This window comes from Rhea americana, unplaced genomic scaffold (assembly GCF_003343005.1).
Source record: "Rhea americana isolate MKP2758 unplaced genomic scaffold, rheAme1 scaffold_97, whole genome shotgun sequence".
Classification (NCBI taxonomy): Eukaryota; Metazoa; Chordata; class Aves; order Rheiformes; family Rheidae; genus Rhea; species Rhea americana.
Genome location: NW_028187166.1, coordinates 747011 through 771643, shown reverse-complemented (window position 1 = coordinate 771643; position 24633 = coordinate 747011). Strand labels below are relative to the sequence as shown.

General features: G+C 50.3%; 1 protein-coding gene across 2 annotated transcripts in view; it reads left to right on the top strand.

The window, feature by feature from the left end:
* Positions 1 to 13383, top strand: part of OLFM1 (olfactomedin 1) — a 36664-nt gene extending 23281 nt beyond the window's left edge. For both annotated transcript variants that reach the window (XM_085325436.1, XM_085325435.1), the window contains exons 5-6: positions 7444 to 7550; positions 11645 to 13383. In XM_085325436.1, the coding sequence (XP_085181562.1) occupies positions 7444 to 7550; positions 11645 to 12319 (782 nt within the window). In that variant the 3' untranslated portion in view covers positions 12320 to 13383. The remainder of the gene's footprint in view (positions 1 to 7443; positions 7551 to 11644) is intronic.
* The last annotated feature ends 11250 nt before the right edge of the window (positions 13384 to 24633 follow it).

Below are 24633 nucleotides of genomic sequence, written 5' to 3'. Positions count from 1 at the left end.
TGCGCAGCGAGGTGGGCGCGGGGATGCCGCACCGGAGCAGCCCGGCGCGGGCGGGCGGCGTCGCATCGGCGGCGGGCGGGAAGGCAGGGGGGCCGGCGCGAACGCGGCCGGCTGAGCGAGACGGGGGGGATCTCGTTTCTAAGTTACGATGCAGCGCCGATGGCCCCAGGTTCGGCTCGGGGGTGGGACAGGTCGCGGCCGGTCGGGCCGTTGCGTTGCCTGAAGCCCGCCGCGGTCTCGGCCGCGGGTCTTCTCCGCTCTTCCCGCGACGGTGACGTTTGCTCCCGCTCAGGGAAGCCAGCACGATGTCCGAGCAGGGCTGCTGCGGGGTGTCGCTGAAGTCCAGACCTTGGCTTAGCCCACTTGAAGTGCAAGTTTAGCAGGGACAGAAATGGCCAAAGTTACGATCATTTGGTAATTTCTGTTTTAAAGCAACCCCTGGCAGCTCAGCACCCTCAGCCTGGTCCCGTGCGCAAGGGCGGCTCTGCCTCAGGAGCCAGCTCCTCTAATTCCAACCCTGCCAACGGGGAGCTGAGTTGATACAAGGAGGTGGTGCCCAAGCAGCATCTGTTTGCTGCATCCGCAGCCTTCAGCCCGGCTCCTGAAGATGAAGAGAAGCTGTGGGTGACAGGGAGGGAGAATGGCAGCAGGACCAGGGGCGCGAATTGCAATCACAGAGATATTTTGCCAAGAATAGTCCTTTAAACAAAACCATCTCGGTCCTCCTGTCCACCACGTCCCTCCCTGCGGAGTGGTGGCAGACTTCGGGAAGTGGCTCCCCAACCCATTTGACCTGGAAAAGTGAGGTCTGCTCATGCACTGTTAGCCTCTGCTGCTGCCCGCAGTCCCAGGACCAGCCTCACACGCATGCTCCGGCTGCAAGAGGCCTCCTGCCTCCAAACTCTAAGCCGGATGGACTTCTGAACCATCCCTGAGCTTTTTTGGATATTGTGTATTCCCTCAGATTAAAGCAGTGTTTTGATGTTGATTAGGAGCTCACAGACCTGGTTTCTGCCCTGTTGTGCAGCTGTGGCTCATGCTGGTGTCAGCAGTAAAAGCGATACGACACCTGTAGCATTGGCTGCAGCTGGGAGCTGACGCTGGCTGCTGATGTAGAAAATGTGGGAAACAGGAACCCGGGAACCAGGCTGACCTCTGGGCCAGTGCTGGCTAGTTATACCTCCCCTGGTGCTCAGGTCCTCTAGCTGCGATAACCAGCCCTGGTCAATGCCCTCGGTAAGGCTTTGGTCTGTACCTGGATTTTTCCTCCCTGTTCTGATGTGATTTTCACCTATTTGTGCTACATGATACAGGTTTCTTCTGTAAGGTGGGCGTGCTACAGTAGGAAGAGTGTTATTCCTCTTCTGAAATTGTCCTTGTATAAGCATCAGTGGGCAGGAGCATCTTTAACAGGCTGAGATGTGTGGGGAAGGGTTAAGGGGCTGGCTGGTTATCAGGTGACTCTGGGGGGCTTTAAATGCTGGGTGGCAGCAGCAGGCTGGAGCTTGATAGCTGAGGAGGAGAGCATTGCAGCAGGGCAGGGAATTATCCTGGGGAGAGGTTAGTACAGAAGTTCACTTTCTTATTTTCTTCTAAAATGGACCTAAGCTCAATCCTAGGCAGGTATGTTACATTCTTATATAGCCCCTTTTGATGAAAAACTCTTTGTAATGCAGCTGGGACAACAAGCTCTGCAAGCGACTCTTCCTAGAAGCATTTGCAGCTCTTCCAGCCAGTTCTTTCTAAAAGCATTTGGTTTACTGGGAATTTATCTTGATAACTTGTTCCGGCCTTCTGGCTGTGCCCCTTCTTCCTCCTCCTACCTGTCCACCCTCTTAGCGGCCACTCGCTGTGACCCAGCACGCAGGGCGCTTTTGAGCCTCAGGGCTTTGCGGCAGCCGCCAGGCGCAGCGGAGCTGCACGCCGAGTCCCTCCCGGGTCGGCCCTGGGAGGGTCTGCCCGCTCGCCGTGCAGGCGATTTATTTAGTCACTTAGAGCAAGCAGCACATTGAATTTCCAATGTTGTTTATCGCTCCAGAGTGTAAACCAGTGAAAAGGGTAGTTAATTGTGTTAAATTCAGATAACAACCTTCCAGACACTTTGCTGGCGCAAGATGAGGCCCTGTTTGCTGACTGTTGTTATTTACTACAAATTAGCTGCTCAGAGGGATGCACTGGAGTTTCAGATAACCTGTTTTACCTTAGATTAGCTCATGCTCAGGCTGACAAGCGCCGCTCACCCAGCGCTCGTTAGCGTGTGCAGCCCGGGAGCTCGGAGTGGAGCTAAGGAGCACCCGGAGAAGGACCGGGGAGCTGCCGCGGAAGCGCGGGACGGGCCGCGAGAAGAGCGTGTTTGCGGTGCGCTCCTGTCCGGCTCTCCTCTCCCCGTCCTCCGGGCAGCACTGGCATCCACAGAGCAGCAGTGTTTTCTTTAGACAAGGCCCTTTTCGGTATTTTGTGTTTCCTAAGCATCTGGATGGATCGATAGTGAAAACGCTTCCTGATGCTGAGCTGCGTGCGTTGGGAGGTGGGGGGAGGATCGATAGTGGCACGTCCAATTTGTTATCCTAGCTGTGTTCCTACAGATCACTATTTGTGTAGGGATTTTAAAGTTTCCGCTAGCGTTCCCGAGAGATGCCTTGGAAGACAGGAGAGGATGCCGCTCCTCCTTGGACCCGAGGGCGGGTTTAGCACTGCTCCGCTCCGCAGGCTCGCCCTTGCCTCGCCGCACAAGCTTTCCTTCGCTCGTGCAGTGCCGATGCATGCTACTTCTCCGGGAAACGGGAGCTAAGCAAAAGCCCCCGATCCTAGCGTAGAGAAGGGGAAAGAGGAAACACGTCCTCCTCCTCTCTTGCTACGAGAGAGCCTGTCCTGGGTGCGTTCCCGTTAATGTTGGGCAGGAGGGCTCTTGGCCAGGTGTGTTCCCGTTCTCGGCACCGCTGTTGCCACGGCGGAGGGCAGGATCTCGACGCTGCTCGAGTTAAAGCTGGCGTTGGCGCGAGGCAGGACGCGAGGTTGCATGATGCCCTGAGGAGCCTTCCCAGCCTTGCAAAGGGAGTGCTGCCAGGTGGGAACGGGAGCCGAGGGGAGCCCTGCAGCCTCGCACGTGGCACGAGCTTGCAAAATCTGCCCGAAGGACCTCACCTCCCTCTGGTGTCTTTTCCAAGACCTTCTTGTCTGCTAGCAGTGCTGGCGAGAGCATGCCACGCTGTGAAATCGGTGTAACGAGCAAGGTCTTTGCTCAAAAACCGCAGCTCTGTCGCTGCTGTAAAGAGCCTGGGAGCTGGGAGCGAGGGATCAGACTTTGGGCTCGAGGAAAGCACGAGCAAGGAAAGCTCTCCGGCTGCAGCAGCGCCAGCCCAGCTGGCACCGCGGAGTCAGACGGTGCTGTTGGCTGCGTTGGCAGGGAAATTGCTGCTGAGCTGCTAAACATCACTTGTGGGCTGGATCTTAGGAGAAATATGGAGCGGGGGTGTGAGTATCCTGAGAGGATGGTAGCTCTCGTTTTAACTGGCTGAAGCAGAGCATGTCTTCTCCTGGTGGAAAATTCCTTGTGTGGCCAGAGGACGAGGGAGGGATTGTGCGCGTGAGGGTGGTGCTTCGCTGCTGCTCACCTCTGCTGCTGGGTCAGCCTGGAGGGTCAGTGCCAAAGAGGCTGATTTTGTGCTATTTTTCCAGGAAATAGGGATGCACAGGCCCCAAAGGGTCACAGTTTCAGAAATCTGAATAGAACTGGGAAAACCGGAGTGTAAACAGCTTGTCTGTGCATGCCCAGATAACTGCTGTTCACAGGCCTCCCACCGTGTCCCACGCTCGTGTGGGCACTAGATCGTGCTTTCCCATTTCATCTTCATCCCTGAGTGACTTGAAACATTCAGGGCACTTCAGCATCAGAAATGGCCCTGGAAGGAAAATCGGTCCCGAATGCAGCATCTCTGCCGTTCCTGTGAGCAGGGAAATACTGGAGATGTTTGCAACACAACTCGCCCCAGGGCGTGAGTCCCGCTGCGTCGCCCCGCGCTCTGAAAGCAGGACCTCGTCCCGGGGCTGGGGCCGCCCCAGCAGCCCCCTGCTCCGGCGGGCTGCGAAGGGCCCCGCGCCCGCGGGGACCGGCCTGCCCAGGGTAGGGCAGGGCACCGCTGGGCAGCGGGGCATCAGCGTTCAGGCTATCACAGCTGGGGCTTGAAAACTCCCTTCTGCAAACCGGTGGAGCGCGAGAAGGAAAAGACTTTGACGCGGGGCATCTTGGGCACTGGGATAGATGTACATTGAGACAAAAAATATCTTGGTCTGCGTAAGAGCAGCCCTCGTGCACTGCTGAAGAGCTGTCGTGAAGGTGCCACCAGCTCTACGTGCATGAGATGTAGCCTCACTACTTGCAAACGCCACCAGTTTACCCTCATCAGCTGCAGCACCTTTTTCTTCTTTTTCTTCCTTTTTTTTTTCTTTTTTAATCAATGAGTTTGTATACAACCTTTCTCTCCAGGGAAACAGAAGGGAAGAGATAACGTGACAGCAACGTAGGGCTCCAATAACGGCAGGCAGCGTGCAGCAGATCTGCGATTAGAGGAAGGCTGGGCCTCTGCAAGGGGAATTTGCGAGGGATTAGGCATTTATTAGTTTAACCCCTTGCATCCCCTTGTCAATACCTCCAAAATGGAGAGGTTGGGAAGTGGGCAGGCAGGAGGATAAATTCCCATATGCTTCGGAACATGTCTGCGGCTCAGTGAGGCTGGGGAAAGTCTGTGCTTTTTTGGTGTGGTCTCTGCTTCCTTCTGCCCTCTCTCTTTAGGAGGCAGAAGAAACCTCTGTGATATCCCCTAAGCTCCAAAGCTGAAGGCAGAAACAGAGGTGTTTGGCAGATAACATTAGGAAGCTGTGGTGATGGTGGGACTGTGCTTTCTGTACCAGAGTGAAGGAACATAGACTGGGTTGGAGATGTTTTTTGTCCCAGGCTTTGTGTCATTGACCTAAAAGCACTGTGGGTTGGTTTTGCTGCTTTTTCACTTTTGTGATGTGCTGAGCAGTACAGGCTGTTCTGCTGCTGCAAAGCTGAAAGGCACAGCGTTTTTCCGGTGGTACCTTAGGCAAGACCTGCACGTGTCCCTTGGTCTAGCACAGACCTCACCTTCCCTTCCCTCGCAGTAACGTGAAAGGGGTTTGTTTGCAATGTGTTTGCACAGGAGGGTAGCTGAGGGGCATATGATGTCCTGTGGTGAAGAAGGCACCTTCTTGTTGAGTGCTGAAGAGAGCAAGAGCAAGGTGGGGAGATGAGACCAGGAGGCATCATTTGCTTAGCTTCTGAAGGCTGCTCTTCAGGGCAGAGGGTGAAGTAATAGAGTTGCTTACTACTTTCTTGTCAAATTTATTCATGTCACCTCTGAAAGACCCTTAGGGAGAGCAGCCTTGAGCTGCCTTCCTGCTCTCCTGAGCTGGGGTTGTTCATGGGCTCTGCTGCAGTCAGCCTGCATGAGCTGCAGCCTCCCTGCGAGTGACAACACTGTCTGGATTTCTACTCTGACCTCTGCTTCTCCCTTCTCTTGACTGCATCTTGGGAGGCCTTCAAAAGGCAGCCCAATAACTCCTTCCCTTCTTCCAAATTGAGGGCCTTCAGCGCCTGGCTGTCCAGTGCTTCTGCTCGGTGCAAAGGGAGAGAAGCAGACACTGCTGTAGCAAGGCTGATGGCTCCCTTGGCTGAATGATGCTGATGCATATCAGGAATATCTCCTTCCCTTGAATACCCCTGGGGAATGGTGACCCCTTTGCCCTGCAGCTCAGAGTTGAGGTACGTAGAAATGTCTGGTAGCCATAATCAGGACTAAGGAGAAAGTCAACTAACAGGTATTACAGGAATCCTACATGTAGGTACTTGATAATTTAGAGCAGAAGGACCTTGTCCTGAGCTGGCAGAAGCTGGCACAGCTCCACACACATTTCAGCAGCACCTCAGCTAACTCCCACCTGAGGCTCTCGCCCCAGACTCACTCTGCTGAGTGAAGGAGTTGTTGATACTGCAGTGCAGTGCTAGCCTCAAAACCCAGCTCTGGGAGCAGATGCTCCCTTTTAGCTCTGTGACCTTCCCCTTGATGAGCCTGCCAGAGGCTTCCACATCAAAGGAGAAAAGTCAAGAAACGCCCTCTGAACTTGAGCTTACAATCGTCCCCCTTGAGCCATTGACCTTAGCGTGGCTTGCTGAGGAGATGCTGCTGCAAGACCTGGTCTGTACAGAGTGTGCCTGGGTTTTAAATGACTGCTCTCGGAGCAACAGTACGTTCAATATGAGCCTGCAGTTCCTCCTGCTGCCTCGTACGTTGTCTCTTTACCTGTCATCGCTCTGTGCACATATGCTAAAATGCTGGTGTTTCAACGGCTCAGAGCGGCAGCTTTGCTGAGGCTTGTGGCTATTGCAAATGGGCAGTCGGCATGTGGCTGCACCTTGGCTGCTGAGACTGCAGCATTGCAGGCAGCGACTCACGGCGTCCCCAGAGTAGCTGGATTCAATGTCAACAGACAGAACCACGGAGAGGGAACAGGGGGCCGGAGGCCGCCCGTGCAGGGCAGAGGTGCGACTGGCCTCACCAGGCACTTAGAGCTGGAAAACGCAGCCAGGCAATAGGTTCACGTTGGGTGATGCTGGGAGTGTGGGCAGGGTTCCCAGCAGCAGCCCCCAGGCACGCAGAGCACCCGCTGCAGCTGGGCCCTGCTCTCCCTGGCCTTGCGAGGGGCTGAGCACCACAGCTGAGCTTGGGGGGCCTCGGGATGCTCCTTCTGCATTCGTGTTCCTCTCCTGGGGGTCACTGGACTTCCCAGGCTCACAGAGAGATGGGAGGAGGGGTGGAAAATATGTCTCTTAAGCGTGCAGACATGATAGACAACAGAGAAAGTGGCTGTTAGAAGGCAGGAGATGTTTTTTGTAAGAAAGAGATCTATAGTGTACGTAATTCCCCATTTTCTTCCCTCCTTTGCATAACCTCTAACTAATGCCCGTTGCCAGCAGGGCTGGAATAGACACGTCTGTCTCTCTATCTTGGCTGCACCCACTCTATTATCGCAGAAATGAGTGTAGCTGTTGAGCTAATTTCTCCACCTGGCTGCTTGACCCTGGCTAACTCATTTCCTATTCCTGCACGGCTGTTTGCAGGAAAGCTCGTTTGCTTGGGGGCAGTGCGAGAAGGAGAATTGTTATGAAGAGGAATGAAACAAACAAAAGCATGTGACAGTTGTTCTTGGCCTAATTACCTCTAATTACCTCTAATTAGATAAAAACATAGCTTGCCATCAGCTGGGGAGAGCAGTGGGCAGAGCAGCCCGGGCGATTTCAATGCTTGTGCCACTTGCTGGAGCCCTGGGGTTGGGCAGGAGAGGTTGTGCGGGGGCCAAAGCCACGGTGGTCGGGCCTTCAAAGTGGTGCTCACCAGCCTTGCACTTCTTTTCTTTTTACAGCTTGCGGCAAGCTGACCGGAATAAGTGACCCGATCACAATTAAAACCTCAGGGTCCAGGTTTGGATCATGGATGACGGATCCTCTCGCCCCGGAGGGAGAAAACAAGGTAAGAGCGCGACGGCTTCATCTCTGTGCTCCCCCGAAGTCGCGGCCGAGGTCATTGCAAGCTCATTAAGTCCAAGCGCTGAAGCCTGTGCTGTGCCTCTTGAAGCCCTTACACAGGCCTGAATTCATCTCCTAGGGCTCTGACCTTGTCTGCAACGGGAAGCTAGGGAGGCTCATGCAGGGAGGGAGGATGAGGAGGACGAGCTGAGCAGCCCAGCATCAGGACCTCCTGCCAGGACTCAGGAAACTTGTGTGTGTCTCCTGCCTGCCGATGCTGAGCTGGGCTCTGCTGTGGGTGGAGAACTTCTTCATTCCTTTCCCTCCATCCTGTTCCCTGCCAGCTTCTCCCCTTCGAAGAGGTGCTTGATCTCAGAAATACCAACACGAGATCTGTGCCCTCAGTGGGAGGGAGAAGCAAATCTTGGGCCAGTGTTTCTTGTCCTTCCCCCCTTTCCCCCCGGCTGTGGGGAGCGATCACGTGTGTTTAGGAGAGGCTGTGCCTGCAGCAGGCATGGAGGAGTTGAGGGCTAAGCAGAAGGGCCCCACAATCCCAATTGCTGCTGCTGTTCTGCTGCTAGCACCTCTGATAGTGTCATTTGACTCCATTTGTCCTCCCTCCTCCGCCACTGATGATGTGAAGAATTAACTGACTGCAGCCAGAGAGATTTGTTTTGCTTTGTTTGGGTCTTTTTTTCTATTCAGACCATTCAGTTTTGATCCCAAGGAGGTAGGAGGCCAATAACTGGCTGAAAATCAATCCAGGCTTCCCGTGACTGATAGAATGGAAAATATCTTGAGTGTTTGCTGAGGATTTGTAGGCAGAAAAACAAAACGAAAATCACAGACCTCAGCTACACAGAAATTCCCTCCTATGTGAAGCAGCCTCCTTCAAAGGATGAAGGTGCAGTGAAGGGCTGTGTTAGGGAAGGCTATTTTGAGAGCTTGTCCTGTGATTAGCTTTCCATAGCTAAGCGAGGACTAGGGATGCTCTGGAGAAACCACCTTTGTGCCTGCTGGTGCAGATCCTGCTTGGGGAGGTTTCCTTGCCCCAAATGTGGGCGTTCAGGAGCTGGGCAGATGGTTGATATCGGTGTCTCTCCAACTCTGGCTCCTTGCTGGCTTCCCACGCGTGTTCCCGGGAGGATCTGGGAGAGGCGCAAGATCTCCAGAGACAGAGCTCCTTACAGTGCCAGAGACAGCTTCCAGTGTCGCTGCCAGGAGCCTTAGGAAACGCCTGGAGATAGTGTCAGAAGGGATGGGAGTCCTGTCAGCAGATAAGGATTTCCTGCAGTGACACAAATAACGAGGTGAACTGAAGTACTTATTTTCAAAGTTGGAGACTGAGAGCTGGAAACAGGCTCCCATGACAACCCATTTGCCGCTATCATACCTTGTAATTGATGCAGGCTTAATCGCTTGGTCTGATGGAGGCAGGTGGAGGTGGATCTCTCTCTTGCTGGCCCTCACCTGCTGTGTCTCACTAGCCAAGCTGTGGGCTTGCTGTGAGCCTGAACAGCAGCGGTATGAGATGTTCGGCCCTTTCCCTCGAGGGATTTAGAGATGCCCCTCTGGCAGTCAAGTGGTTAGTGCTGTTTCCCCAATATACCACCTCTCTGCTTTACAAGCAAAACTTCACGCACAACCCCGACAGGATCCTAATCGTGAAGTGGAACAGGAAGGCTTTACCCACATCACAACCCATTTTGCCGCATCCTTGGGCACTGATGGATTTGAGCCTGATCTTGTAAGCTTGTGAAGGGGGGAGTCAGGCCAGTCACAGCTTAAGTTGGTTAATCTCATGCTGAAGATCTTCCTGGGTCTTCGGAGAGCTTTGTCTGAAACAAGTTATTTTTAAAATTGTTACCTATGTCTTTTTCTGCAGTGAGTTTTTGTTACTGAGAGTAAACAGGGCAGTTTTCTCTGGAATGTAGCTTAAGCTTCATGGGAGTGTGTGTGTATCTAATAGATAAATCTACTATGCATTTTATTTGAAGCATGCAATTAAGTGATTTCATGGACTCCCTGGCAGTGTGTGGAAGCTGGTGATGGGGAGAAGCTGGACAGTTTGTCACGTTCCGGTTACGTCACCAAGCCAGAGGTGTTGGTGGTTTGTGAGGTCTTGTTTGTGCTGTGAAATCATTGAACACAACGGGGTAAAACAGCAAGTCTGCCGGGAGAAGGCTGGTGGCGAGACGGCGGGCGGAGGCTGAGTGCCGGGATCGATGCGAATTGGCAGGACCATGTGCGAGAGGGTTGCTCGGAGGCAGCTGGCGCGGCGAGGCACTGCTCTCCATCAATCTCTGCTTCTCCAGAGCATAAAATCTCATTGCATCCTGCCACCTTGCAGCGCTGGCGGGATAACAAGGGTTTCTTTCTGGGCTTCTCTTTGTGTCTCTAAAAGTGAGACACATGCACTGAGTTGTGCAATTTTTTAATACCAAACAATGACATGGGAGCAGCAGAGAGACAATTGCTTTTCAGGGCTCCTTTTTGTCATTTCCCAAGCTAGTTTAGTTGAACACAGGTTTTGCATTAGCTGCAGAACGTTTTCCAGCACTGCATCTGACTGGGGAAACCCTCTGAGGCTGCAGGCAGCTTTCTGCCATGGGCTCAACAATGTGGTGTGTTTTTCCTGCTCCATTTGCTGCCATCCTCAAGCCCACAGTGGAGGTGTGAAGACTGGATCAATCTGGCCCACATTCATCTGCAGTGGCTGCAGGGAGGGCAATGCTGATGGGGGTCTAGCGTTCCCTACCAAGCTTTTGCAGACTTGGCCCTTCAAATATGACAAGCAAACTACCGTAGGCGTGTACATACCACGTGCCAATATTTGTCTGCTTTTTCTGGTGGACCCTGGGAATAGCACTATTTCAGAGATTATTTGATCAGATTTTGGAAGGGGATTGCAAAAGAAATTTGCACTAAGACGTTAGCCAAATTGTGTCTTTAAAAGCATTCTGGCTGCTATTTAATCTCTTACCTCTTCTCCTGTTTACATAGCTCATGCTGTAGAAAGCAGCTGTCTTATTTTTAGGCAACAAATGCAGACAGTGTCACTAACTAGATGGATGTTTTGTCTTGCTGATCACTCCTAGGCTGATCATTTGCCTCAGAATTGGTTGCAAATGGTTAAAGCCTTTTTTTTTTCTTTTAATAAGTTTAGGCAGTGTCCCTGGTGAATTGGCTTTTAAATGATAATCTAAAATCTCTCCCATCTACCAATAGTGAGATTTTTGATGTCTTTCTCTCTTACATTGCAGCAGCCTAAGTTTAAGCTTTTGATGCAGAAATGCATGATTTTTAAACCAATATGGACTTTACCCAGATTTCCTTGACAATGAGCAATTGCATTTATATGCTTCTGCATGCCAAATTAATGGAGTTCTGCACAGCAGATAATATAATTTAGTAAGTGCTACTATGATAGGGCTTTGCAGGAAGAAAAAGCAGCAGCAACGTAATATTCTGGCTTTATCCAGTTGGAGAAAGATGTTAATTGCCCTTTAGGAGGACAGTGTCAATCACATTATACTTCCAGAGAACAGCTGAAGTTCTCAAGCTTCTGGGGAGATAATGGTTTACCCACCCAGGACATCTTTCTGATTCCAGATGATTTCTTGGTTGTGTTTTGGATTGCAGCCCAGGTTGATTTCTGAGCACAGGTGATATGCCTTGGCTGCATCATTTTCCAGCAGGTTGCCAAATGAATCTGTCCTCCTGGCAGTTTGCTCAGGATTTCTTCTGACCCTGGAGCTCGCAGGCAGCTGTTCCTGCGGTGCTCTATACCCTCCATGGGACGCCTCGGTGCTCGGAGCCCTTCAGCTGCTTCCAAACCAGCCGTACCGGGGCAGGAGGGCAAACCAGAGGATCTTCTCACATGGCCCCTCGTTCTCACAAATGCCACGAGGGGCAGTGGGGAAAAAGGGCAGGCTTTTTGAAAAAGCAGGCATTTCAGGTTTGACGGATCATTATATTTAAGCATCTGGCTTACTTTCTGGGGTGACTTTGCAAAGGCGAAACCCTTCCTAACCCGTGCGAGAGTTAAGGTGGTTCTCTGCTGCTTTCTAACACCACATATTTCTGTTGCTTGCTTAGGTCTGGTACATGGACAGCTACCACAACAACCGCTTTGTCCGCGAGTATAAATCCATGGCAGATTTCATGAATACTGACAATTTTACCTCTCACCGTCTCCCTCACCCTTGGTCTGGCACTGGTCAAGTGGTCTACAATGGCTCTATCTATTTCAATAAATACCAAAGCCACATAATTATCAGGTTTGACTTGAAAACAGAGACCATTCTCAAGACTCGGAGCCTGGATTATGCTGGCTACAACAACATGTACCACTATGCCTGGGGTGGCCACTCGGACATTGACCTCATGGTAGACGAGAACGGCCTCTGGGCTGTCTATGCCACCAACCAGAATGCAGGCAACATCGTCATCAGCAAGCTGGACCCCAACACGCTGCAGAGCCTCCAGACCTGGAACACCAGCTACCCGAAACGCAGCGCCGGGGAGGCCTTCATCATCTGCGGCACGCTCTACGTCACCAATGGCTACTCGGGAGGCACCAAGGTGCACTACGCCTACCAGACCAACGCCTCCACCTACGAGTACATCGACATCCCATTCCAAAACAAGTACTCGCACATTTCCATGTTGGACTACAACCCCAAGGATCGTGCCCTCTATGCCTGGAACAACGGGCACCAAATACTTTACAACGTCACCCTCTTCCACGTCATCAGGTCAGACGAGTTGTAGTCCATCCTTGTTTAGAAACTGATTTAGAGGGGAAAAAAAGAAAAAAGGGAGAAAGGAATTAGACAAAAATACTAATATCAAGGAAACACACTTTAAATAGATAAACAGCTGCCAAAATTAAGACCGATTTCATGGAGGATTATTCAGCATAAACCTGACAGATCAGCATTACCTCTACATTTCTAGACGTCTGGCCCTGTGTTATAGACTTAAGAATAATCATGTACTTGCAGCTGGAACTGCACTTAAAGAACCACTTATGTTTGGGTTTTGTTTTGGTTTTTGTTCCAATAGCAAATCTATAGTACATACTAAAGAAGTAAGGCAATGACTGTTGAAAGTTTATCCTTGGGAGACTCGCTCTCTTCTGTGTGTGGGTTGCATGGACATTTTCCGACCCCGCGGTCAGCTGTGATGGATGTGTGATTTGTATTTCTAAGCCGAAAAAGCTGACCCGTGAGGAGCTCTCGCTGTCTGAATAAGCCCTATCACAGGTTATTTTTTCTTGCATTCCATAGCAGCTACTGTCTCTCAACTGTGTTTTTGTCACTTAGATTAACTGTGCTGAGACTCGAAGTAGCTCATGGATCTGTGTCTTAGTAACTATTAAACACGATGGTTTAAGTATGTATTATGAACAAGTTGTTGTACCCATATTGTTTGAACTTATGTATTCAGCAAATATACTGTATAATGTATGTCTGTTATTTACCAGAGGTGGCAAAACTTTGTATGTCCAGTTTATGCAATGAATGTTGTAAATGCAATGATGTAGTTTGGATTAATAAATGATGGTTTTCTTTCCAAAAAGAAAAAAGATCAGTGTTCACCCTTATACACAGCTTACCAATTTCATGTTGATAATTACAAGAATATTCTCTTACTTGTTATAATATCTACATAGCGTTATGGTGGTTGGAAGTAGCTTCTGGGGAAAGTCTGTGGCATCAGATTCCCATGGGAAGCCCTGTTTATGGAATTGTGAAGGTAACTAATTTTTTTTAAGAGGAAAACTTTGTACTATCCACAGTTATCTAACAAACAATAAAAATATTAGGAGACTACCCGGTTTTGCTTATTGTCTGCTCTGTGTTTGAGGAAATGTGTGTAGCGGAGGGACAGAATAACAGGAATTCTTAGGTTTTTTTGGTAATCATTGAGCGTTCAGCCTCCTCTGCATCCCCAGGCTATGGTGCATGGGGTACAGGGAGCTGACAGCATTAGATATCAGTGCTGTAACACAGGAAAAGGATGTTGTCTATCGTGTCTGTTAGAGTTGAAGATATTGTGCCTTGGACTGCCTGATTGGAACTGGATCATTTTCCTTCTGAGAAGCTTAGGCTGCTTTTCATCATGATTTTGCTGGAGTTAGAGTGGTAAAAATCTTCCATTCATTGCACCAGGCACTTCAAAGCTTATTACAATGAGCAATTGTTACTGTTTGGGCCTGAGCACTCAATACAGTCAAGATCATTTTGTTTTTGCCAAAGCAAAAACCTTATAGCACTGCAGAATGCTGCAGTACAGCAGCCCTTGCCTTGAAATGATCTGAGGAATTTTTCCAGCGGAATGCTCCTAAAGCTCTTGACGTTTGGTGCTTAAGGTGCTGGAAGCTCACATGCTCTTCTGAACAGCCTTTAGTAAATCCCACACTTCTTCCCCTATCCATTTATGCGCTTCTGTCGTATGGTCTCCCCCCTGCTGCAGGGCTCTTCCTAGCAGGCACCCAGCACCACGGCCAGGCTCATTCTGCTGACGGCCGCTGTGTTTCATGGCACGTGTGGGGTCCCAGCTCCTGTCAGCGCTCTTGTTTACCCCAACTGCTGTAATGTTGAGCAGTGTTAAGTGAGTTCCCAGCTGCAGCTGGCCCCAGGGGAAGGGTCAGTCCTGCACTCCAGGAGAGCTGCTTAGCTGGCTCTCGTGCACGGCTGCGGTGCCTGGTGGCTTTGCAACATCTACCTCTGGCATCAATAGACCATTGCATCTTTTCCAAAGAGCGAAGGAAGTGAATGTGCCTAGCACCTCTGTGTGTGAAGCTATTTCAGCTAAGTGTTGTGTGATCAGCTGTGGTCTTTAGTAAGATTTAGCCTTTCAGCTCAGCAGACTGATGTACTAGGGCCCTTGTAAGGAGGGAGGCACAGCAATTAGAGGAAAGACAGTCTATGCAGTTGGAGGTTTCTGCAAAATGCACAGAGATTTCAATTTCTTGGCCTTAGCAAAAGATCTCTGCTTGCCTCTCCAGCAGCAGGAGAGATGGGGGGGGGGTTGGATTTTACCTAAGGTGTTTCCCAGAGTTGGATCAAACCACAAGCAAAGAATGTTCCTCCACATGCAGATGTTTGAGCCAGTTACAAAGGTTTGAGATGTTACCTTGTGTCAGCACTACTCTTCTCACTGAAGTGTTGGCTGTAACCAGAACGAGGACAGCTCTCTGAGGACTCCTCTCTGCGCTACATACCGTATTTCTAGCGCACTGGGCTGCCAACTTTGTGGAGATCTTCGATATATAGCAGTGGTTTTCCCTCCAAGAAGCTAAAACGGGAACAGAGAGCCATGGTGTAATTGGCAGCAGTATAGATTTTCAATGCACAAGAGAAATCTGGGAAGCCAAAAACCTTTAAGGCACCTGCAGTCATTTCTATCTAAGGCATTTCTTCAGTACAAGCCTACTTCAGGGAAGCACAGTGTTCTTAAAAGATTTAGAGCTGGATCCAGCAGCCACTGAAATCAGCGGGCAGGATGCAGTTGCTGGAAAGGGGGGCTGGGCCTGCGCTTCGTGTGTATTGGGACAGAGATGCTTTTCTCCTTCACAAAGAATCACAGACTCGCAGAATGGTTGAGGTTGGACGGGAGCTCTGGAGATCATCTAGTCTAACCCCTGCTCAAGCAAGGTCACCTAGAGCACGTTGGACAGGACTGCGTCCAGGCAGGTTTTGAATATCTGCAGAGGAGGAGACCGCACAACCTCTCTGGGCAACCTGTTCCAGTGCTCCGTCACTTGTCATTGTGCAGTTTTGGATCACAGCTGTTGCCAGCTGTTCTGCCTTTCTGTGACGGTCCCAGCATTTGTGGGATCCGCATTGCCTTTACATATTCTGCTCACTGTCTGCTTGCAAGTCAAGGAGCTACATAATCACCAGAAGGTCCTTCTTCAATACTTCTGTAGGTGTTCATAGATTGTGTAAGCTGGTCTGTGCAGTTCTGGGAAGGTGCACGTGGCTTCTTCAGGTACACCGGCATACATGGCCAGGCACCACCAGAGCCCACCTGTGGCCTGGCTAGACAGACTGCCACATCCCTGGCGCTGGAACGCCTCTGTTGGCGCCCAAGAGCCAGAGTCTGCTTCGTCATTTAGCAAGATCTGAGGACAAAAGAACACATTTGCTTCCAAACATTGATCTGCAGAAATAAATTGAATTACAAAAAGGCAAAATAATGCTGTTTGCTTTAGGGCAAGGCACAGCCACATTTAGATTCTAATTTTCCTAGTGCAATTCATTTAATACAAAACTCAACAGCGCAAAATGTCCTTGAACACGACAAAGATGGAACAGCTTTCCCATAACATGTACCCAAAGTTAATGAGATGAGAAAAGTGCTTTAAGGGGCTGTACCTTTGTCCTATTTGCCTGTTGTGCAATATTCTATAAATGGATGCCATATGGTCATATAGTTAATGGTACGTATTACTTTTCAAGTGGATGAGCCATTCAAAGACAAGCAAGTCCCAGAGGGTTGCTTCCTATAGTCTGTGACTTAATTATTTGGGGCATGAGGCTTGCTGGTCCAAATTCAGTCATGGAAGTCAGCGAGTTACATCAGTGAAACATCTGACTGTACATTTGTATGTGTGTTTATGTGTTGTTAAGATTTTACAAGGGATTAATTTAAAAGCACTTCACTAGATATTTGTGAGGGTTTCAGTTTGCTGCAAAGAGGACACATCGTTGTGCTCAGAGGGCTCCATGACGTCTAGGTTCAGCTCTCAGCCACATCAGCTACGCCAAGCGCAGGCTTTGCAGCTGAGCAAATAACTAAACAGCTTTCAAGTTGCCTGTCGTGACATTGCTTCCCTTTGTCCTTTGAGTCAGATGAATCGATGCTCTCCAGCTGGTTCATAACTGCCTTGGGATGAATGAGGTATCTGTGGTGGACAGAAGAGGTTTGTTTTCATTCTTGAACTTCACCCAGCTTTTCTGTCTTTCAGTCAGCTCTCTTCGCTGAAGTCGTAATGCTTGTCACTGAGGATATCTGCTGCAGCTTCGGGGTATGAGATGGCATGAATGCAGCTCTGTGCTTCCTGCACCAGACATGGGTCGTATCTGGTCGGCTTATACCACGGGCAAAAGAGCTCTCTGCACCTCAGAAGAAGCTGTGCCACGACATACGCGTGGGTCTGCAGGCCGTGTCTAGCAGCATGCAGTTGGTTTTGTGTGCACAGGAGAGCCTGGCTTTTGGGGCTGGCATATGGAAACTGAAGATATTGCTTCCCCAAGCAGTGGCAAAGCCCAGGGGGAGTAGCAGCGGATTGTGAAATGCAACTTAGAGCTGTGATAGCAATTACACAAACTGTCCCACTGAATTAAATGAAGCTCACTTCAGCAGCTGGCCTGAAACTCAGGCAGGAATACTGAGACTGTTGCTTAGCATCATCACAACACCAAGAGCTCAAAATTTTCCTTTCTTTCCTTGCTATTATTTCTATGACCTTCATTAGTTCTGCAAGCACTGAATGCAGAGCCCATATGGAGCTAGATATCATAAAAAAATGAATCCTGGCCCCTTAATTAGCTCCTCATTATCTGAGAGCTCCATATTGAAGCATTAAAATGTTGCAAAGCAATTTGTTGAGTTTCCAATTAAAACTTTTTAGAATTGTTGAGCCTTTTAATACTTTGTGTTTACAAATTACCTTGGACCTAGACCAATGCACACATTTCCTTCACTGGGGAAATATAGCTGAGGAGACTATAGTTATTAATACAAAATCCTTGGTTTTAATAAAGTCATAAACTATGTCAATGAAGCTGCTTTTTTTATACCTGACACAATAGAGACGAGTCTCTTTGAATGAGTGCAGAAGAGTAAGAATCATTAAGAAGGCAATTATAGTCTGATTTCTTAATAACTCCAATTTTACAGCACTGTAAAAACAAATGTACACATCCCTCTTTATACTAATTTAGCCTGGATACATTTCTGCCAGATGATGGTAGGTGACAAGACCCTCAGTTTTCTCAGGAGGCAGCAGGAGATGGGAAGGCTCAGCTCCTCCCTGAAGGCTAACAGCACACTGCAGGATCAGGCCCTTCATGAATAAATAAGAGCCAGATGGGCATGGATTATAGTCACTGTATTGCGCAAGCTGTTAGCCGGAGGAGTGCAGCCACGAGATGCTAACACATAAGAAAAATAGGTCTCTCCTACGAAGCACAGGATTGCACAGGCTGCTTGGATTCCTCAGAAATGTCTAGTGCCTGATCCACCGTGGTGGCTGATAAAAGAGGGAGGTGGGCCAGTGAGGAAGGGAGGACTTATCAGTGGGTAATTTTTCTTTCCCGAATTTTGGCAGGGCCACAGGACCACAATGTTCCAAGTAGCATTTCCCAAAATATCTAAAAGTGACATAAGAGCTAAGCTGCCATTCTCTCTCCATGAGATGTAGGAGTTTAAGGCCCAGATGCCCAGAGATACTCACCCACGGGTTTCCATGGGTCTCTGTTTCTGAATTGCTGCTCTGAGGAACTGGCAAAAGTTAGAAGCAAAGGAAACACTGCTTTCCATTCCCATCCACAGTGGAAACGACGCATCAGGACTCTAATGAGGTGCAATTAGCTAGGGCCGTGCTGCACTTTGCAACATGCTGCAGCCTCATAATCTAGCTGGGAGTGCACTGCTGCACCTGGCTGGAGCAACGTTTGCAAGTGCAGAGCTGCTGCCTTTGCAACGCAGAAGCATCAGAGAAGAGGTGGGGCCACCAAGTGCTTCAGGAGGACTCAGCAGTGAGTTCTGGGAGAGGAGCACAGTTTCACAGAGGCTGCAAAATAGGCTGGTCTGGCAACAGAAGGAATTATGTCTTGCACGCCCGCTTTTGGTGCACGTGTTGGATGGTGGTGTGTTACAGAGCTCCTGCCATGCCAGTCCGTGGTGGCTGCTCCCCCAGGGCTCGCTCATGGGCAGCTGCGCTTGGCTCATGGGTTGCCACCAAACGAACCCCGGGCTGTGCTGGTCCAAAGCTGGCACAGAGCGAGGGGTGCAGGCTCCGTGTGGCGAGTGGAGCCCTCAGTCCGGAGTGAAGCAGTGCACTGAGGAAGGAAGAGGACTTAAGCGATTCCCTTAAAGCTTCTTAGCAACGTGTCCAAAGCCATGTGGATGCAATGGGTATCTCCACATCAAGTCCAATGAGCATTAAGAAGACATGTAGCTTGCCCGAGCCCACAGAGCTCTAACTAATCACAGGCAACTTCTTCCTCCTGCAAACAGTCCCCAGGTCTGCCAGGCTGAGCAAGTTCACTGCCATTAACTGTCTGTTGTATAATCATCATAGGAAGCCACATACCGCCTAGGGGAGCCAGCCACGGGAAGCGGCTTTGAGTGCGGCAGTGCTGTGCAGAACGATCTGTGGAATATGTGACAAACATCACCTCTGCGAAGCTACGAAGCTACGTGCACTGGGCTTTTGTTCTCAGCCTGTGCCGAGGACTTTTGATAATGCAGTACTTAACGCTCTTTGGGATGTTGTAAAGCCATGAGCTGATCTGTATTGAACATGTCATTTGTATTCCCATGCTGTTTTTTAAGCAAATCTGTCAAATAAAACCTAAAAAAGAAATGAAAAGAGGAAGGTAAAGGAGGGATCACGTAAGGAATTCACCGCACAGCATCGATGGCTGCTCAGGCACTGGCAGCTTCACGACCTTGCTGTCCTCCGAGAGGAGGAATAAAGGATCCTGAGAAATAGCTGGGGTTTGGAAGCGAGAACAGCATCCCAAACTGCGGGGCTGACGCCCTGGCAGGGGGGTAGAACTATCTCTATTTGCTTTGGTACCATGTGTATCCACAAGCTGCTTCTCCCCTTGCCCATCAGCATCCTCGCAATTTTGGAGCTGTTTTGCTGTGAATCTTTTTCCTTTCAGTGGGCGAGAGCCGAGTGCCCTTTCCAGGATGAATAGTTCATGCTGCCCTCTGCATACTTTCTCATTTCTGAGCCTTCTGAGCACCCAGCTAAGAAGGAAAGCTGTCAACAGATCAGCACCAGCAGCAGCAATATGGGACCTTCCTCAAGTATGCATCTTGAGCCCCTAGCAATGCAGGCAAGGGACCTTGGGGAAAAAAAAAACATAAATCTACCATCTGTGGCAATTTAGCATTTACCAGTCATATTGCACTAGGGTGCTGTCACTTTGAATGAATGTTAAAGCATTTTCTCTCCATGGACCAAGCAGTCTCCTTTTCCCATCAAATTGGCCATGGCATGCCATAATAAAATAGACATCCTGTGGCTGCAAAGAGTCACTCAAAGGGGCTGACATTAACTCAGGGAGGTCCCCTTTTGAGGAAGGCATTCAATTAAAGTTTTATTGCAATTCTGCAATGTGAAGCCGCAAGGGTGAGTCTCAAAAGCTGTGCTGGGATTTTAAATTAGAAGCTGAGTGCTAATTTGCCAATGGTCCTGACCACGAGCACAGGGCAGTCAGCTGTGCTTGCCTTGGGGAGCCAGGTTCAGGAAAATGTGTGGTGGCACAGAGCATTTGGGTTTGCTTTTAACGGTCAGCATGATGGGGATGCACAAGTGCGGGGCTGCTGGTGAGCAGAGAGACGAGTGGAAGCATTAAAGCCCTGGTCTGGCCTTTAGGAGCTCCGTTTTCACTTACTGCCTTACCTCCGAGCCAGCAAAAGGGCTGTGGGGAGAGGCACCATCCAGGGGATGGTGAGTGGCTCTGGTAGCGAGGGTTTAGGAAGCACTTTGAGACCGTAGCATGAACCACAGACTTGAGTTTGCCTGAAGAAAAGGTGTTAGGTCCAGTGTCTTTGAGCACAAATATTTGTGCTTTCAATCAAGATTTCCTCTTGCAAACACTGCTGGAGAGTTGGCAGCCTTGAACTGTAGGGTACGTGGAAGAGCTCGGAGAAAAGCTAGGACAGGTAGCCAGGCTCTGTGCAGGAGTGTGTGCATATATATACATAATTATGGGGGGGGGGTGTAAATCTGACAGGTTGTTTGCTCTTCCCCCCCCCCTTTCTAAAACATAATCTAATACAGGGATGTATTCCAGCCTAGGCGATACAACTGCAGAGAGTTTCTATTCTTGGCAGTGAACTTCTGTTAGATTAGTCATTCTCATAGGTCAGATCCTGAATGCTTTACTCAGTTTTTATGATGGCAAAGTCCCAGGGTCAGATGAGGCTTCGGTCACAGCATAGGCGTAGGATTTGTCTTGGCGTTTGCACTTTGTGTAAGGCAGGGAGGTGACTCTGATTTTAAAACGCTTCAGTCGGAGTCTCCTCCATGAGGCTAGACGAAAGCTGGGTCTCCTTGCGAACCCTCGTCGTCCCAGCTGGCATCGATTTGTGGTTGCTGATGAAGTTGCAGCCACCTTTCCGTCTCGCCGAGGTCAATATTCACGTTACGCGAGTGACAGGCTCTGCCGCTGTTCCCAGCAACATGCACAAAGTGGACGAATGTCTTTCCCGGGTCAGTAACGCATTTAAGCAGGAGCTGCCTGTGAAAGCTGTGCTCTTGCACACCGCCACCCCGAGCCGGCACGGGCCGGGGACCCGCTCAGGACCCTGGGGGTGTCTGGGCTGGATTTGTGCCCAGTTCCCGTTCCACGTCCGAGGGCTCCTGACTCACACCTCCTCTGCGGAGAAGTCGGAGCCTTGGATCTCCTTTGCTGCTTTTAGGTTCAAAAACCCCCGGGAGGCAAATATCTTTTTCACCAGCCTCTGGAAACCCCCGGGGTTCTGCATGAGAACAGCCCAAATTTCCATAGTACGCAACACGTAGCAGGCGTACAGCACCGCTTGGGTACAGACGCCTGCAGCACGTCCGTCGCTGCGGTAAGGAGCTGCTGGGAGGAGGGGGACACGCGGGTGCAAATGGGGCAGGGCCCCGTGCCCACGCTTTAGCCATAACACTTGCTCTCAAAAGCTCAATGAAGTAGTGTTTTAAACAGGAAAAACTAGCAGACCTTTAATTACCGCCCATCGTCACTGTGAGCGAAGAGGCCTGCCAAATGCTCCTGCTCTGGAAAGGGCATCAGTCCGTCCCCCAGCGTGGCAATCACGACGCTGCCCTCCCGTCCCCAGGCTCGGGACCGGGGCGCTCGCCTCAGCTCGGCTTCCGTGGCCAGCGCGCAAGTCGGGGAGGAAGAACTGTGAAATGTTCCAGCCTTCAGGATAAAAATAGCCTCTGCAGTCAAACCAGATGGGATAAAACCTGCATAAGAGCAATCAATCCTCATGCACCAGGGTGCAGGATGATTGTCAGCTAGGGGTCAGGAGGAAATTCGTCCTGGGGGCGATACTAGCTAATGGGCTGTGTTAGAAGTTTTAATGCTTTCTGCTGAAAACATGCAGCAGTAGCTACTGCTGGCTCAGGGTACTAGATTTGATGGCCCATACTGTTGTTCTAACGCATTTTGCATTTTAGATATTACATGTAGTATTAATATTATAATTCTCTTCTGTTCGCTTCTGATCCTGGCTGGCTGGCTGGCTGGCTTTGGTTTCAGCCCAGGTGTGGAGCTTACATGTATCAGTGTATCTTGAACCCCATGAGAGGATAAAGCCAAACCAAGTCAGACAAAAGTCCATCCTGCCCCAACTCCATCTGGGGGTGTCCAGCCACGGGGAGGAGAGTGGCAAAGGTGAGTGATGCAAAATCTCTCCCTGTCTCTGGGATTTCCATAGCCAGGAGATGTTTGTGGTTGCTGCAGGGTTGTTGCAGCCGGCTGGGCCATCTACGCCTTGGAGAGCACCCAGCAGCCTGGGCCCGTTCCACACCCCAGGGGCCTTCAGCACTGCTGGGGAGCTGGCGAGGAGCAAGAGGTGCACGTAAGCAGAGGGGCGAAGAAGAACAGCCCCTGCAAACTTGGATCACTTCGCCCCATAGCAACAAGACCGTTCAACAGGAGGAGCGTGTTCACAGCAGAGCCCTAAAAAAGGAGCTGTTAAAATAAACACTGGTATTTCTCACACCTCCCTCTTCCCTGAAGGATGCTCTCTGGAAGCACATGTGGACAAAATAGAGAAGGGAAGAGAAGGAAAATACTGATGAAGGGGAAGATTAGAGATACTCTAATTAGAGTGTTGAAATTAATCCTCTGTTGTCTTTCACTATCTAATATGTTTAATCATTACGGCACCTATGTTGTTCGCTGATGAATCCAGTTGTCTCTTTCAGAGCATCTGGTCATATTATTCCTCCGCTTAATGGCAGCATGCAAAATCAAGCGTTTTCTGTGGAGCGGGTGCCCTATACACACGAGCCATCTTGCACGCCGCTAACAGAGGAGCCGGCGGCCAGAGGCTTGCAGCTCGCAGCCTTGCTCGGCCCCGTCCCGCTGCCCCGAGGGCTCCTGCCTGCCACGATCACATCCCCAGGCCAGGGAGGAAACGCTGCTGTCGGAAGCAGAGCCTTTCCCTGCTTTCTGTGTGTGGGTCCAAAGCCCCGGACTAACCATGTGCCCGGGCGTAACTTTGTGATCTGCACCGGGAGACAACAGATGAGCTGAAAGGCTCGTCAAGAGGATTTTGGGACACCTTTGCCGCACGAGCTTGGTCTTTGACAGCAGGCGAGGGTGATTTTATTTTAAACTTAGAATCACACTTGCATTTGCTTTCCTTTTCCCCTTCCCCCATTTTGTTTTGTTTTTTTTGCATAGGAGTAGACCAAAACACTTCATGTCACTGCCATTGCAGAGTAGCTGGAAATGTGACAAGATTAGAGATCAGGACAATAATGAGACAGTTTATCTTCCCTACACATATAGCACCGGGTGAGCCACTGGGAAATAAAAACAGCTTCAATAAATCATATTGTCTCTGCCATGGAAGTAATAACATCAGCAACCTCCGGTACAGTAAAAAGTTTGTTCCAACAGGATCTCCCCAGACACCACGGCTGCGAGCGATGCAACAGTCCCCGTTAAATCTCCCCGCCTCGCTCAGGGCACTTCTGGAGCTGCTCACCCAGGCCCGGGCAGCTGGGGCCGGGCTCGGAGCTCTGGGCGTAGAAGACATTCAGAGCCGTGGGAAAGACGTCGACACGCAGATCCTATCAGCTTTAGCAGGAGGCCCCGCACCTCCCAGCCTGGGCGGGAGACTGGAATGGGGACTGCTCTCTTACTCTTTTTGAAGAGGAATTCTGATTGTTTTTAATGGGGTTGTTCATCTCAGCAAGGTGGGTTAGCAGGTGAGATTCAGCAGTCAGCGTGTGCCATGTGCCAGACTTTTGTTCTTCTTTGCTTCCCCAGGTTAAATCACAATTTCTCACCGAAAATGCCCATGCCAAGCAACTCTAGCGAAGTCCCAGCCCCAGTGGCATGAGGAGGCAGGATGTCTGGCCAGCAAGCCCAGCTCAAAGACGAGACTGGTGCAAGGAGACAAGTGAACTACAAATCCCATGAAGCTCTGTGCAAGCAGCCTAGGAAGCATCGTCCTGAACCAGGCTGGTCCAGAGCAGAGTGGGCTGTCCTCTTCTCCACCCTGAGAGAGAGCAGCATGTCCCACCAGGTGAAGCAAGCTTCTGTCCTCATAATAACCCAGGTCAGACCTGCAGCCAAATACTTCAGCTTGGCCACACCATCTTCTCTTGCGTAATCCCCAGGCTGGAGAAAAGCGACTCGTACCAGCTTCCCACTCACATGGCCAACCCTCTGCAAGCCGCTTCTTGCCCTGCTTGAATACAATATTGTGAGACTGCCATAAATAGGTAGTAATCAAATAATGCTGCAGCCCACTCCCATCTGCCGGCAGAAAATCCTGCCCAAATGAAAGCGCAGGAGAGCCAGGAAGAACAGCCACATCCTGCACCGTACGTTAGGCACCAGCCCCTGCTTTGCACTCAGTGCCCGTAGCAGTGTCTGGGCAGGGATTTGGAGCAGCCAGCACCTCTTGTGATGGGGTAGGCTGTGCTGCTTGCAGGTGGATGTGCAACCGTTCAAACGCCTCTGAAAACGTCATGGTTTTTCTTTAGAACATGATATTAGCAATGTTGCAGCAAGACTTTGGAAAAAGAATAAAAATGAAGCCGTATATTGGGGAAAACATATAAAACTTTATAATTCCAATTCGGAGCAGGCTTGCATCAC